The sequence below is a fragment of the Bicyclus anynana genome, chromosome 1 (assembly GCF_947172395.1).
Source record: "Bicyclus anynana chromosome 1, ilBicAnyn1.1, whole genome shotgun sequence".
Taxonomy (NCBI): Eukaryota; Metazoa; Arthropoda; class Insecta; order Lepidoptera; family Nymphalidae; genus Bicyclus; species Bicyclus anynana.
The window spans coordinates 12,870,996-12,883,625 of record NC_069083.1 but is presented as its reverse complement, the minus strand read 5'-3'; the positions used below and the strand labels follow the sequence as shown (position 1 = coordinate 12,883,625).

The following is a 12,630-nucleotide window of genomic DNA, read 5'->3' as shown; positions in this document are numbered from 1 at the left end:
CGATAAATGGGCTATCTAACACTGAAAGAATTTTTCAAATCGAACTAGTAGTTTCTGAGATTAGCGCGTTCAATCAAACAAACACACAAATAAATTCTTCAGCTGTATAATATTAGTATAGATAAGTATTATTTACCATTTCGATATTATATTTACCACAATATCCAATACCCGAAAACATCCAATAACCCCTAATATCCAAAAAATATCCTGTTGACAAATGTCAGTGGCACATAGTAAATTAATGTAAATGGTCAGTAGTCAGCCAAAGATAAATACTAGGCTTGACTACAACCTACAACTACAATCATACCTGATGGAATATAGTATAATTGATCTGTGGATAGAAAACACTGATGAGGTCTATCGGTATAAGTAATTTTAAGTTCTGAAATCGATTAAAGAGTCCTGCGACTTCCACTGACGTTTCCTGCTACCATTATATAATTTATTAAACATTTCCACTGCACTGTGTATATTGAAACCTCTGAAAGTTTGTTAATGTAGGCGTACTATTCATTGTCACCATAACAATTATTAATAAAAAAAACTATTACTCTGCTCGTAGACAGAGGATATTCCCACCACGACTCTACGAGTCGTCTCGTCTGTCAGTGTCACTTGTCAGCTCCTTCAAGTAGTTCCTTGCTTGTCAGTTTGTCAACTATCAACTTTGTGTTGTGATGTTGTCAAATGTCAACTCACAACTGTCAAATATGTTGTGTTTGTGTTGTTTGAACTTTTGAATTTTTCTTGCTTGTTTCGCTTGTTGTAGATGCACACTTCATTGCACAGATTTCAATTTTTATGTAAATTGTAGTGGGATTGTGAAACACAGTTACACAGCTTAATTCTATAAAATTCAAATCAAGTTGTTCGTAATTACGATAATTTATTCGTTAACTTCATAAAAACTTTCGAGAGAATAACTTAGAAGTATTCAGTTTCCGCAGATTATTAGGATATTTAGACGCTGTTTATAATGGTAATAAAATAAACATATTAACATAAAATCCCTGTTTGATACGTCTACTTACTACCTTAATGTTTTATTTTATAATTATAGGAAGGTGCATACAGGGACAAATTTTCGTTTATCGGTGAATGGTACGATAACCAGGCCAGTCTCGTTCGCCGGTTTAATATTTTCTACTATCCTACTGACGATACAGTGGAAATGTATGATTTGAAGAATCGAAAAACTTTTCTAAGAAGAGTTAAAGTGAATGGTGTTAATATAGACAGTTTTTTCATTGGATCAACTTTACCTATTTTGGGGCGGTTAGTGAAAATAGTTGACTTCGCCTGTGAAGATACAAGAAAGAAATTACATAAAGACATGGAAGTGTAAGACATGTTACTCATCTATAAATCAAAGAAGAAAGATCTGATTATTTTCGTTGTTTTGTTTGTTTCAATTGAAAAAGCTCTAAGTACTTAGGACCGGTTTAAAAAATTGTTTCAGCATTTGTATCCTACATTATCCCTGATGACAATAGCTATATTTTATTCCTATATATATATAGGATACCTGCATATCTGAGAATTTTCTTAATTCTCTGTGTGTGTAAAGTCTGCCAATCCACATTGAGCCAGCGTGGTGAACTATTGGCCTAACCCCTTTTATTCTGAGAGGAGACTCAAGCTCAGCAGTAAACCAAATATGGGTTGATAATGAATTCCCATACTCCTATAGGAACAGCTATTATGCAGATGGAGTATCTGCTAGCTGAATTGTAAATAGGACTATAATATTAGTCTCCAGTACATTTTTCTACTTGGCTTTTGGTTTTTAAGAATCCAGCAAGAGATCTTTGTTATAGATAAGTGAAATGAAAAGTGTCCAATTTCCAATTCCAAGATTCAATCTAATTGTGCTATATTTAGTATAGACCAATTTAACAGCTAAGCAAAAGTCAGGCTTCAATAGGCTACCATTATTTGCAATTTTCTGTTGAATATTATTTTTCATTTTATCTGATAATTGTTTTATAGGGCTTTCTATATTTTTCCATGTTTTATAAGTTTCCTTATAAAAAACTATTTTATTTTAATCTAAAATACAGTCTTTTAAATTTCTTTTAAAGCATCAGAACATATTGATTCATATTAAAATAATAATATTTTTCTTTCTATTCTAGAACATTTGCAATGATCAAGCCAATGCCTACCAATATAGTAGGGAAAATCATCACACATCTTAATGAGAAGAATATGAAAATAACTAAGATGAAGAAAACAACCTTGACTGTTGATGATATAAACTTTATATACCGCAAGCAATTGTCAGATGCAACATTTCCGTAAGTCTAATTATTTTTCTCTTATTGATTTATTGTTGTTAATGTCCTTTTTTTAAATTTTCAATGTTATTTGTCGTCAATTTTTTCATCATGTGGAACAGTAATTGATATTTATTTTATTGTCATATTTACTAGCAATCACTTGCAAAATTGTTCTTGTGGAACCTGACTTTTACCCTTTAAGAAGAAATTTCAAAGAAATGCTTATTCTTAGTAAATATCTATGTCACAATAAAACGGTTCTAGCGGTATTTCTGAAAAACAGAATTCCATTTAGACAAATTCACAGGGGTTCACTAGTACACATATATAAATTCAAATTCAAATTTCATTTATTTCTTTAAGCTTAGTTTGCAAGCACTTTTGAAATGAAAAAGTTATATTGTGATTTAAGTAATGGTTGTAATTAAAGTCGAAAACTTAAAATTAAAGTTAAGACTTATTAAATACGTACAAGATTTTATACTGACGTTAACTGAAAATATTAATAATAAATTTAGTACATAATAGGCTGAAATGAACAAATGCAAAACTTTGGTCCCTCTATGTTCAGTTTTGCAGTTTAGTTTATATTTATTTTGTTTCAGGTTTCTCCTAGATCATCTAACTGGCCAGCAAGTTTTCTGTATGGAACTTGTGGGTAGCGAGTCTGTAACAGCTTGTGTAAAAATCCTTGGCCATAAAGACCCATTGAAAGCAGAGCCAGGCACCATTAGGGCATTGTATGGGACTGACCCTGTGAGAAATTGTGCTCATGTCTCCCCTAGTACTGACGCTGCAGTAGAGGTATGAAACTATTAACATTGACATGACCAAAGACAAGTAGGTGGTACTATTAAGCTAATATTTTTATGTGTGTATAATTATTGTGTATGTGTGTATAATTATTGTGTGTATTAATCTCAAACAATGCCAACTATATTCAATAAAATTTTGTGTATGAGTATATAATATGGTCTGTGATACTGTTGAGATACTACCTAAGACATATGGTCCAGTTAGGTAGGTCCAATTTCGAGAAAGCGGTGAATGGCCGAATCTAACTCGACTGGGCCGCATTCGTGAAACTTCGCAGTTCCCGAAGACAAAAGTCTTCGAACAGTTCGTGTTGCCCTTGATGATCTATGGTTCGAGACTTGTCGCTAGCTATGGGCCTCAAAAAAAGGCTCAGAGTCACACAGCGGGCAATGGAACAAGCTATGCTTGGTGTATCTCTGCGTGATCGAATCAGAAATGAAGAGGAGGAAAAGTCACTAGCAAACTAGCTGATGGACGGGTTCCAAGGTGCTAGAATGACGACCCCATACCAGAAAGCGCAGTGTTAGTCGACCCTCCATCAGGTGGACTGACGACTTTATACGAGTCGCAGGGATTCGCTAGATGCAGGCGGCTCAGTATCTATATTTGGCAGTCCTACAAAAGAGTTATGGCCTGTAGTTGACGTTACAGCTGATATAATGATGATGATGATGACTGTTTATTTAATAATATTACAAAAAAACATTATAGGACTTGGACTATGTGTTCCCACCACCACCATTATCTTCTGTACGTCTCCGGTTGACCGCTACCCTGTCAAACTGCACGCTCTGTATAGTGAAGCCGCATGCTGTGCGCGAGGGAAAGCTGGGGGCGGCCTTGGAAGCCATTGATGAGGGTGGATTCCACGTGACAGCGTTGAATATGTTTATTGTAGAGAATATCAACGCTGCTGAGTTCTATGAGGTGTATAAAGGCATTGTTCAAGAGTATCAGGTAATTATAATGCTACTAAATTTAAATACTTATTTAAGTACAGAGTAATAACAACATCAATATAGCAGAGGAAAGGACGAGTAGGCAAAGCAGGAGAGGGGATTTGAAGTTTTCAGAGTCACCATGTATTTGATATAATCACTATCACATGTTCTACAACATCTTCACATGATATCCAAACACCACTAACTTCCCAACTCTGTCCTGCTATTAGTAGTAAGATTTCTAAAAATTATAATTTTTAAAATTGTTTTTTAGAAATGTATGACAGACTATCTGTAAAATTTAAAATAGGGTTAAAAAAGGAGTGAAAGTTTACTCTGATTTTCACGCGAAGTTTCGCAGTCGATTCCTGGTATTTTATATTTATTTCTATGCTTATGATTGTATTGATTGTAAGATTGTGTCTTTTTCCAGGGAATGGTGGAAGAGTTGGCCAGTGGCCCGTGCGTGGCTATGGAACTAGTTGCCAAAGACAAAAACCTTAATACTGCTGTAGAATTTAGAAAATTAGTTGGACCCGTAGATCCGGTAAGTTTTAAACTTTTGTTAAGTTTCAACTGGTTGTATCTATACAGGCCTACTACACACTCGGTTTTTAACCGCGAGTCAAAGTATAAATACGGGGCGTCATGATTAATAGGATATTTGAGTTATCAAATTCAATATAAACAATATTAATTTCGTGTGGCTTTAGTACATGGAATAATGGTCCAAAATATATCGACATTCGATATAGATGAATAAAGTTAAGGATTTCATAGAAAACTTAATAAAAATTATGTATTTAATATATTTTTCCAACATCAAAAACGCTGTTGTCCATTTTGGGACGTCACGATGTTACTTTTACTAGTGTTATTAAAGGATTAAACGTCAAACTAATTACTAACTAATAATTTTGTCAAACACTCAGTTTGGTTAAATAAGGTTTGGTGTTAACGTGACGTCATGAAACAGTTAAAATATAGACCATCTTAGCCGACAGCGTTTTGGCTCGTATTGTCAAAAAATATTTAAAAATTAAAATTTTCATATACTCATGTCTCAAACTACTTTTACTACTTTTTTGTACTTTTTAAAAGTGTCAACTAGCCTATTGCGAGAGTAGAGCACTGTGTGGGTAGACAGTGCAACATAGCATAGAGATAGAGATGTGATACGCTACGTTACTGTGGATGCGTTTGATATCCACCAATCATATTCATTGGTGTACATAGCTTGGCACTGGTGGACTGGTGATGGTGGAAGCAGACATCCATAGCACGCATCCTTCAATATAAAAAACAAATCTAACTTGCGATTTCAACTAAGATATGTTTTTATATGGAAGGGTAGTTATCCATAGCACGCATCCATAGCACGCATCCTATAGCCCGTCGCGAGTGGGTAGCTATTTTCCCTACTATCGATACATACTCTTAGCTCGAGCTGCGCAATGCGCATCTTCCTCGCACAGATGCATAGCTTAGTATTTGTGGAAACTGTCACATATTTTCGTAGCGTATATTTCACATCTTCGAAGCATTGCTGCATAGCACATCTCTAGTGGAAAAACACCCTAATGCGGCAATAGACAGTTTAATAACAAGGCGATTGAAACGTAAAGCCTTGTAAGCTTGTGTCTTGCTCTTTTATCGTTCCATTGCAATATTTGGTAAATCTTTTCCACACAGGAGAGCGTGATAGCCCAGTGGACATAACCTCTGCCTCCGATTCCGGAGAGCATGGGTTTGAATCCGGTCCGGGGCATGCACCTCGAACTTTTCAGTTGTGTGCATTTTAAGAAATTAAATATAACGTGTCTCAAACGGTGAAGGAAAAACATCGTGAGGAAATCTGCATACCGGAGAATTTTCTTAATTCTCTGCGTGTGAAGTCTGCCAAACCGCTTTGGACCAGCGTGGAGACTCGAGCTCAGCAGTGAGCCGAATATGAGTTGATAACGACGACTTTTCCACAGAATTTACAATTTATAAAGCAGAATTAAGTCCTGAAATTAATTTCCAGGAAATCGCCAGGTTACTGCGTCCGCACACATTGCGAGCCAAGCTCGGGAAAACTAAAGTGCAGAACGCAGTCCACTGCAGCGATCTAGCGGAGGACGGGTTGCTAGAGGTTGAATATTTCTTTAAGATATTGAATTTATAATTCCAAGGCTGGTTACTTAATAATTATAGTATTTAATGTGTGGGTGAATGTAGACGAGTATTCAAACTGTATAGTGCCTAACTGCCTACAATTTCACAATAGTATTGTTAAATAGCAGACGCCCCGCGGTTTCATCCGCGTAGTTCTTGTCCTTGTGAGAATATACTATTTAATATAGCCTATGACACTCACAAATAACGTAGCTTTCTTCCTAGTTCTAAAAGAATTTTCATCAAAATTCAAAATTCATTTCAATTAGGCTTACTTTACAAGCACTTTTGAAACCTTGGTCCGAGAAGAGCCTATTACAAACTCAGCCAAAACTAAGCTATGCCGCGTAGATACTACGCTTAGTGATCGATTCGATCGATATGATCGAATAAACTGTATGTAATAATAACTATAATAACTACGAAATTAGCGTTATATTCATGCCTTCAATGCTTCACCGTAATATTAGATGACATTGCATTCGATCGCTAATTTGTGGTTGAATAAAGCAAAAAATAAAGGTCAACGCAGACCAAGCGTCATGAATACCTGCATAGATGCAACAACTCGTCTACAGACACCCTTAGCTTAAGTCCTGTATGACAGTGTATGCAATATGTCAGCCACTGACGATCAAGTAGGTCAGCTCACATAAACACAGCCGATAAAACTGATCGTCTGTTCGTTGCAATGTGCATGACAGCACGCCGATCGTGACCAACACGATCAGTTTTATCGGCTGTCAAGCCGTTAACGCTGCAGACATGTGAGCTTACTTGATCGTCAGTGGCTGACATCAGAAACGTCTGTACGCCCGCTCGCACTTATAAAATGCTAAGCCCTCATTCGCACGAGAGTTTTTTTTAACTGACGTTAAAAAAGTGTTCAAATACAACAAATGCATTCCCAAGTATGTTCACACGATAGTTTTTCAAACACTACGCTTTTTTGAGCAGTTGCATCTTCAATTTAGGCCTTGGAAATAAACCTTCATTTGACTTCATACTATATTTAAACAGTTTTTGACGTCCGTTAAAAAAATTCTCGTGCGAATAAGGTCTAATTGAGTGTTTGTTTTATGTGCCGCAGTTGCCACTCAGGACGTATACATTTGATGAAGTATTGTGAACGGTTATGTTTAAGTTCCTAGTCATATCTATATTACTCGCTATGAACTTTTGTACGATAAAATCGGCCTGTGTTCACTTTGTTTTTACTAAAGTAAAATTACTTTGTATTCTTGCATTTACACATAGTATATACAGGGTCACTGGAAACGTATAGCGATCCCTTTAAAGGGTGATAGTAGGGATCACTAGCTATCAAATTGCATGAGGTTATATTGGGCAAAAATGTACCGATTTCGAAAAAAAGATGCTTTTTCTCTTTTTTTTCAAGAAAAGTGGGTTACTTTACTTCAAAGTGGATTATAAAATAAAAGTTACGTATTTAGTAGTCATTTTTTTAACCTATTACATAATAATAATACAAAAAAATAATACAATAATTGTTCTCTCTGAGAAAAGCCTCTTATTTTCGAAAGCGGTTCCTTTTTTGCCCCATATAACACAACACAATTTAATTTGATAGCTAACGTTCCCTACTATCACCCCTTAAAGGGATTACCGTTTCCAGTGACCCTGTATATTAGATACCTAATTGCTTTTAATATTTAATTTTGAATAGGTATACCTCACTGGATCGCTTTTGTATGTTTTGATGTTAATCTTGGCAATCCTTACTAGTAGCAAACGTATTCGTATATGATGGTGCTTACCCAGGTTTGTAATTAATACTTGTTGGTCACTGGACATTGATATAATCAAACCGCAATTGACTGTTTTTTTGTGGTATAGGATATTACATAAAGATCGTCTAAGTTAAACATGAACTCCTATCCACCATGCAAAGTATGTAGGTACCGATTTAAAAATAGTCGTCCTCACTCGTTCCCTGATAGACACGAATTAAAGTATTATTATTATCATTTATTCAAGCAATACTATATATTTTACATTAAATAATGTAAAAATTATACCAGTCACACTTTTATTATATAATGCCCAGTCTGGACGTAGCCTTAGTTGTCGAGTGAGTGAAAGGGAGATCGTTTTTATTATTTTTATTTATCATGCATGTACTCATTTACCGCGTAGTAGCACTTTTCAACCAGAAAATCCCTTAATATCTTTATGAATGCATTATCTTTTTCCTTATTCCGTATATGGTGTGGTAGTATGGTTCCGTATAGGCTCGAACTGTGTAGTAGTAATTTTGACGAAGGGTAAGCGATTTTATTTTTGTTTTTATCATGAAAACGCCGTGGTTTATTAGTGTTTTCGACTTTTTTATAATTTTTTTTTATAATTAAATTAAAGTAAAGGGCGATTAGGCCCTGCGTCCAATCCACATCGTTGAAAATACATTCAGTCATAGACCCATTTGTTTTTATTGCATACTAGATCAGAATTCCCTCTTCCAATTTGCTTGGGATTCATAACGGACACTCATATCCACTCAGCTCGATGCTTCGATAGCGGGGCGCCAAAGATTTTTTTTGGCTAGCTTTAAGCTAGCTAGGTTTAAGGTTTTCGATCACAATTCGATAGTAACATCTGATTAGTCCGAACATTTTATATCCGTCTTTTCACGGATTCGGATCGCTTTCAGAACCGCGCTAAGTGCACTGGCGAGTTTACGGTCAAATATTCTATTACAAATGATTTCCATATATTTTAAAATTTATGGTGTGTAGTTTTAGAGTAGACGATCTTTATTGTTATACATTCGTGTTCCTAATATTTACATAATATCTCGTAATAGATAGCCCGGCCTACCTCCTTCGGTCGTGACTAATTACCGTAGATCTAAACCAGTTAGGGGATGACCTTAATATTAGGTATAAGCTATATTCCTATATGTTAATGCTGCTACTAGTGTTTTGAGCTGCATTGTAAAATTAAGCAAGATCGAAGTCAACTTCTAAATTCACTGTGATAAAATAAGCAAGACTATTGCAAACAATCGATATATAATAATTGATTAACCTTTCAAAACTAATAACTAGCTTTTATGCATGGTTTGATTAATATGAGATATTATGTTACATACATAAAAAGCTAGACAAAAACTATTGTCAAGTAAAATAAGAACGCTTCAGGGTCGCCTGCGCAATGTTTCGATTACATACGAGTATAATAATGAAGTGATGGTTTAGGATGGGCGCACATTGGCGGACAGGTCAGAAGAGCATTGAAAAAAAATGTTTTAGATATTACGATACCTTATCAAGCATGGAACGATGTTTAGTCATTCTACTAGCAAGTCCGCGGTCGAGAAAAAAACCGTATCTCTCCAGCCTCCCGGGACATTAATCTCCAGCGTGCTCTTCGAAGTTACTAAGAAAACGGCACTGTGTTTCTTTGAGCTCGATTCTTTTATTTATTTCAAGTAGGATGCTTTTGTACAGACACTTTTGAAAAGTCAAGTCTTTCAGTACCTTAAGTCAGCGCAGAAGTATGTACTACTATGACTTACTGTAAGTAAGGGCTGCACTGGTTTGCAAAGCAGACTTTGCCGAGAATAGTCCCAAAGAAACTCAACAAAAGCTCTTTTAAATGCGTTACAGTTTATAAGAAGTGATTGCTTCCTTGAATCTTTGTCATTGAACATAAAAATATATTAAAAAAAATACCTTAACGCGATTGGATAAGTTTTAAATTCAATTGATAAACTTAAAATCATTTGTCGTCCCATCCCCAGTGTGCGCGGATCATGAATCTAAGTAGTTTAATATTATACTTACTTAAGATAAACGAGATTCATTGGTTAGAATGTACTCGAAGTAGTAATTGTAATAAATGTACGTATTATCCCATCAGCGATCTTTTTACATAACGCGACTCTTATATATTTTTATATTTATACCTGTTTGGTTATTAAGTATGTATGTAAATAATTTGCACAAAATGTTATGTCATAATTAAAAATACTGGATTTTATAAATCCATCATACAAAACATATACGAGTATTTGCCTACATAACAAGCCTAACTCATACGTAACATTATAATTTATAGTACCTATTATAAATTAAGACTGATATCAGATTTTTAATGTTGACGCAAAAATAAAAGGCACGTTTTAAATACCATTTTGTTTTATTAAGCGAAAACTTGAACTATTTATAGAGATAAAGGTGATTGGAAGATACCGTAGAGCCTTATACCTAAGGGTTCATTGAACACATCATATATTTTTTGTGTTGTAAGGGCTCACTTTCATCTGACAATGTGGGACGAAACGGTGTTTTTCAAAGAAGACTTCACATTGGTAGCGTTGACCAAATAGAGGAAACCGGACTAGCTATGTGTGTTATTTATTTAATTTTCGTAATTATTCATGTAACAAAGTCATCGCTCTTCATCATGTTTGCGTCGGTCCTTATATTCCTAAAAATGTATCTAAATATAGAGAATTGTGTACTGCCGAATATTTCTGAAATACTGATATAAATTGCAGATATCCAAGCAACCTCACAACCTTATGTGTACTTCTGGGAAGGTTTAGTATAAAGATAGGTAGGTAAAGGTATAGATGTCTACTATTTAGGTACTGCACGGCCAACGATCAGGTATGTTTTTCCGTTCGCCTTTTCAGGTTAGTGGACTTCCGTCTGACCGTCTTCCGTGTTCCGTCTGCTGCTATCAGGAGAACTAAATCGTATATTTACACACTACGTACGTACCTCTTAAAAAATAACGTTGGCTAGAGACTGGTAATCAAATCTGGCGTGTATGCTTATTCAAATCCTGCACTTAGTACTTAAATGTCTTCATTATTTTCCGGAGCATGCCATATACCAGTATAAATGCCACTCGTTCTCACGGGACAGCATACGCCCAATCAGGTTTGCGGAGTCCATGACACTATTTGCTCCCTGTGCCGCCTTGGAGTGTCCTCTTCACCATAAAAGTGGTTGACATTTGACGGAAGGGTTATAACTTATACATCGGACCGAATCAAGCGCGGATATTTAGTACAGTAGAATCCGCTTAAGACGATCACGCTTAAAACGATTTCTCGCTTAATACGTCATTTTACGCCAGTCCCCAACTTGAGACAGGTTTTCATACATTTCCTAACGCTTAATACGATTCGTCATCCCGTTTAATTCTAAGGTTGCAGGACAAATACATGATATCCTAAAGAACTGAAAGATCCTGACAGAAAACGACCCTTGACATGATGCGATACTAAACTGCAAAAGTAAAATTTAATTGAAAATTTCGTAATTGCTAATGCGTCAAAATTTTTTTATCATACCAGAATAAGTGATTACTTTAAGTAGCATAATTAGGAATTCTTTACACCAAATACATTAATTTTTATAACTGTGGATGCATACATTACATTTACACCCACGCCCACCCCACCCATATCCCAGATAATACGCTTTCCCGTCTAAGACGCGTTTTTAGTTGGGTCCCTGCGAAATCGAATTAAACGGGTTCTACTGTATATTGCATTTTAGTTTTGTGTCCAATTGAAATTGACCTTTTCTATTGTCTATCCGTCAACATGCGAATGTGTAATCAATATGGTCGGTGGTAATGTGATCTCCTTAAGTACGGTCTTACGACATTCGCGGACGTATCGACACGTCTGGATTATAGATAGTTTGTTCAATGCTATAACAGGCATACTCGGTTTTATTTTAGGCTGTTGGTAACAATGGCAATGTTGTGATACCATGGCGTGACTCACGACTCCTTAATGGATCCGTATATACTTGGGCAGATCATAAAATTATTTTAAGTTGAATTTTGAATCGAGTATAGGCGTTTATTATTATATCAGACGCCCTGCGGTTTCACCTGCGTAGTTCTCGTTCATGTGAGAATACTCTCAAATGACGTGGCTTTCAAGTGGTAAAAGAATTTTCAAAATCGGTCCATTAGATCCAAAGATTACCCTACAACACCACAAACTTTACCTCTTTATAATATTACTAGCGGGCGCCCGCGACTTCGTCCGCGTGGAATTCAGTTCACAAATCCCGCAGGAGCCATGATTTTCCAATCCAGATTAAAATCCTATATGTTAATCCTCGCTTTAGTAATCGCAGCGCTAAGGATAAACAAACATACACACACACACACACAGACACACACACACTTACACACAAACTTGTAGTGTGTTAATAGTGTGATTTTAATGTACAAAATTAAATCACCTGCTTACACACCGGTAGCAAAAGGTAAAAAATAAAAAGCCTTGTCTTATCTACATACAAAATTCAATTTAAATATTGCAATACATTTTCGAGATGATTTACTGTACTTAGGTAAGTACTCTGCTGCAAGTTTAAATAGTTAATTAGTAGGCAACCAATGCAGGAATTCTCATTTAAGTAGTAGGTAAGTAAGTC

General features: G+C 35.6%; 1 protein-coding gene across 2 annotated transcripts; it reads left to right on the top strand.

The window, feature by feature from the left end:
* Positions 1-690: 690 nt before the first annotated feature.
* LOC112043035 (nucleoside diphosphate kinase 7) lies at positions 691-6,244 on the top strand. 2 transcript variants are annotated; one of them, XM_024078291.2, is made up of 7 exons: positions 691-985; positions 1,067-1,281; positions 2,142-2,303; positions 2,891-3,089; positions 3,813-4,058; positions 4,476-4,589; positions 6,069-6,244. In XM_024078291.2, exons 1-7 carry the CDS (start codon positions 983-985, stop codon positions 6,207-6,209), a joined length of 1,080 nt encoding a protein of 359 aa, XP_023934059.2. In that variant the 5' UTR covers positions 691-982; the 3' UTR covers positions 6,210-6,244. The 2 variants fall into 2 exon arrangements, with proteins under 2 accessions (XP_023934059.2, XP_023934058.2); XM_024078290.2 differs by having other exon boundaries at positions 693-985; positions 1,067-1,347.
* Positions 6,245-12,630: the final 6,386 nt, after the last annotated feature.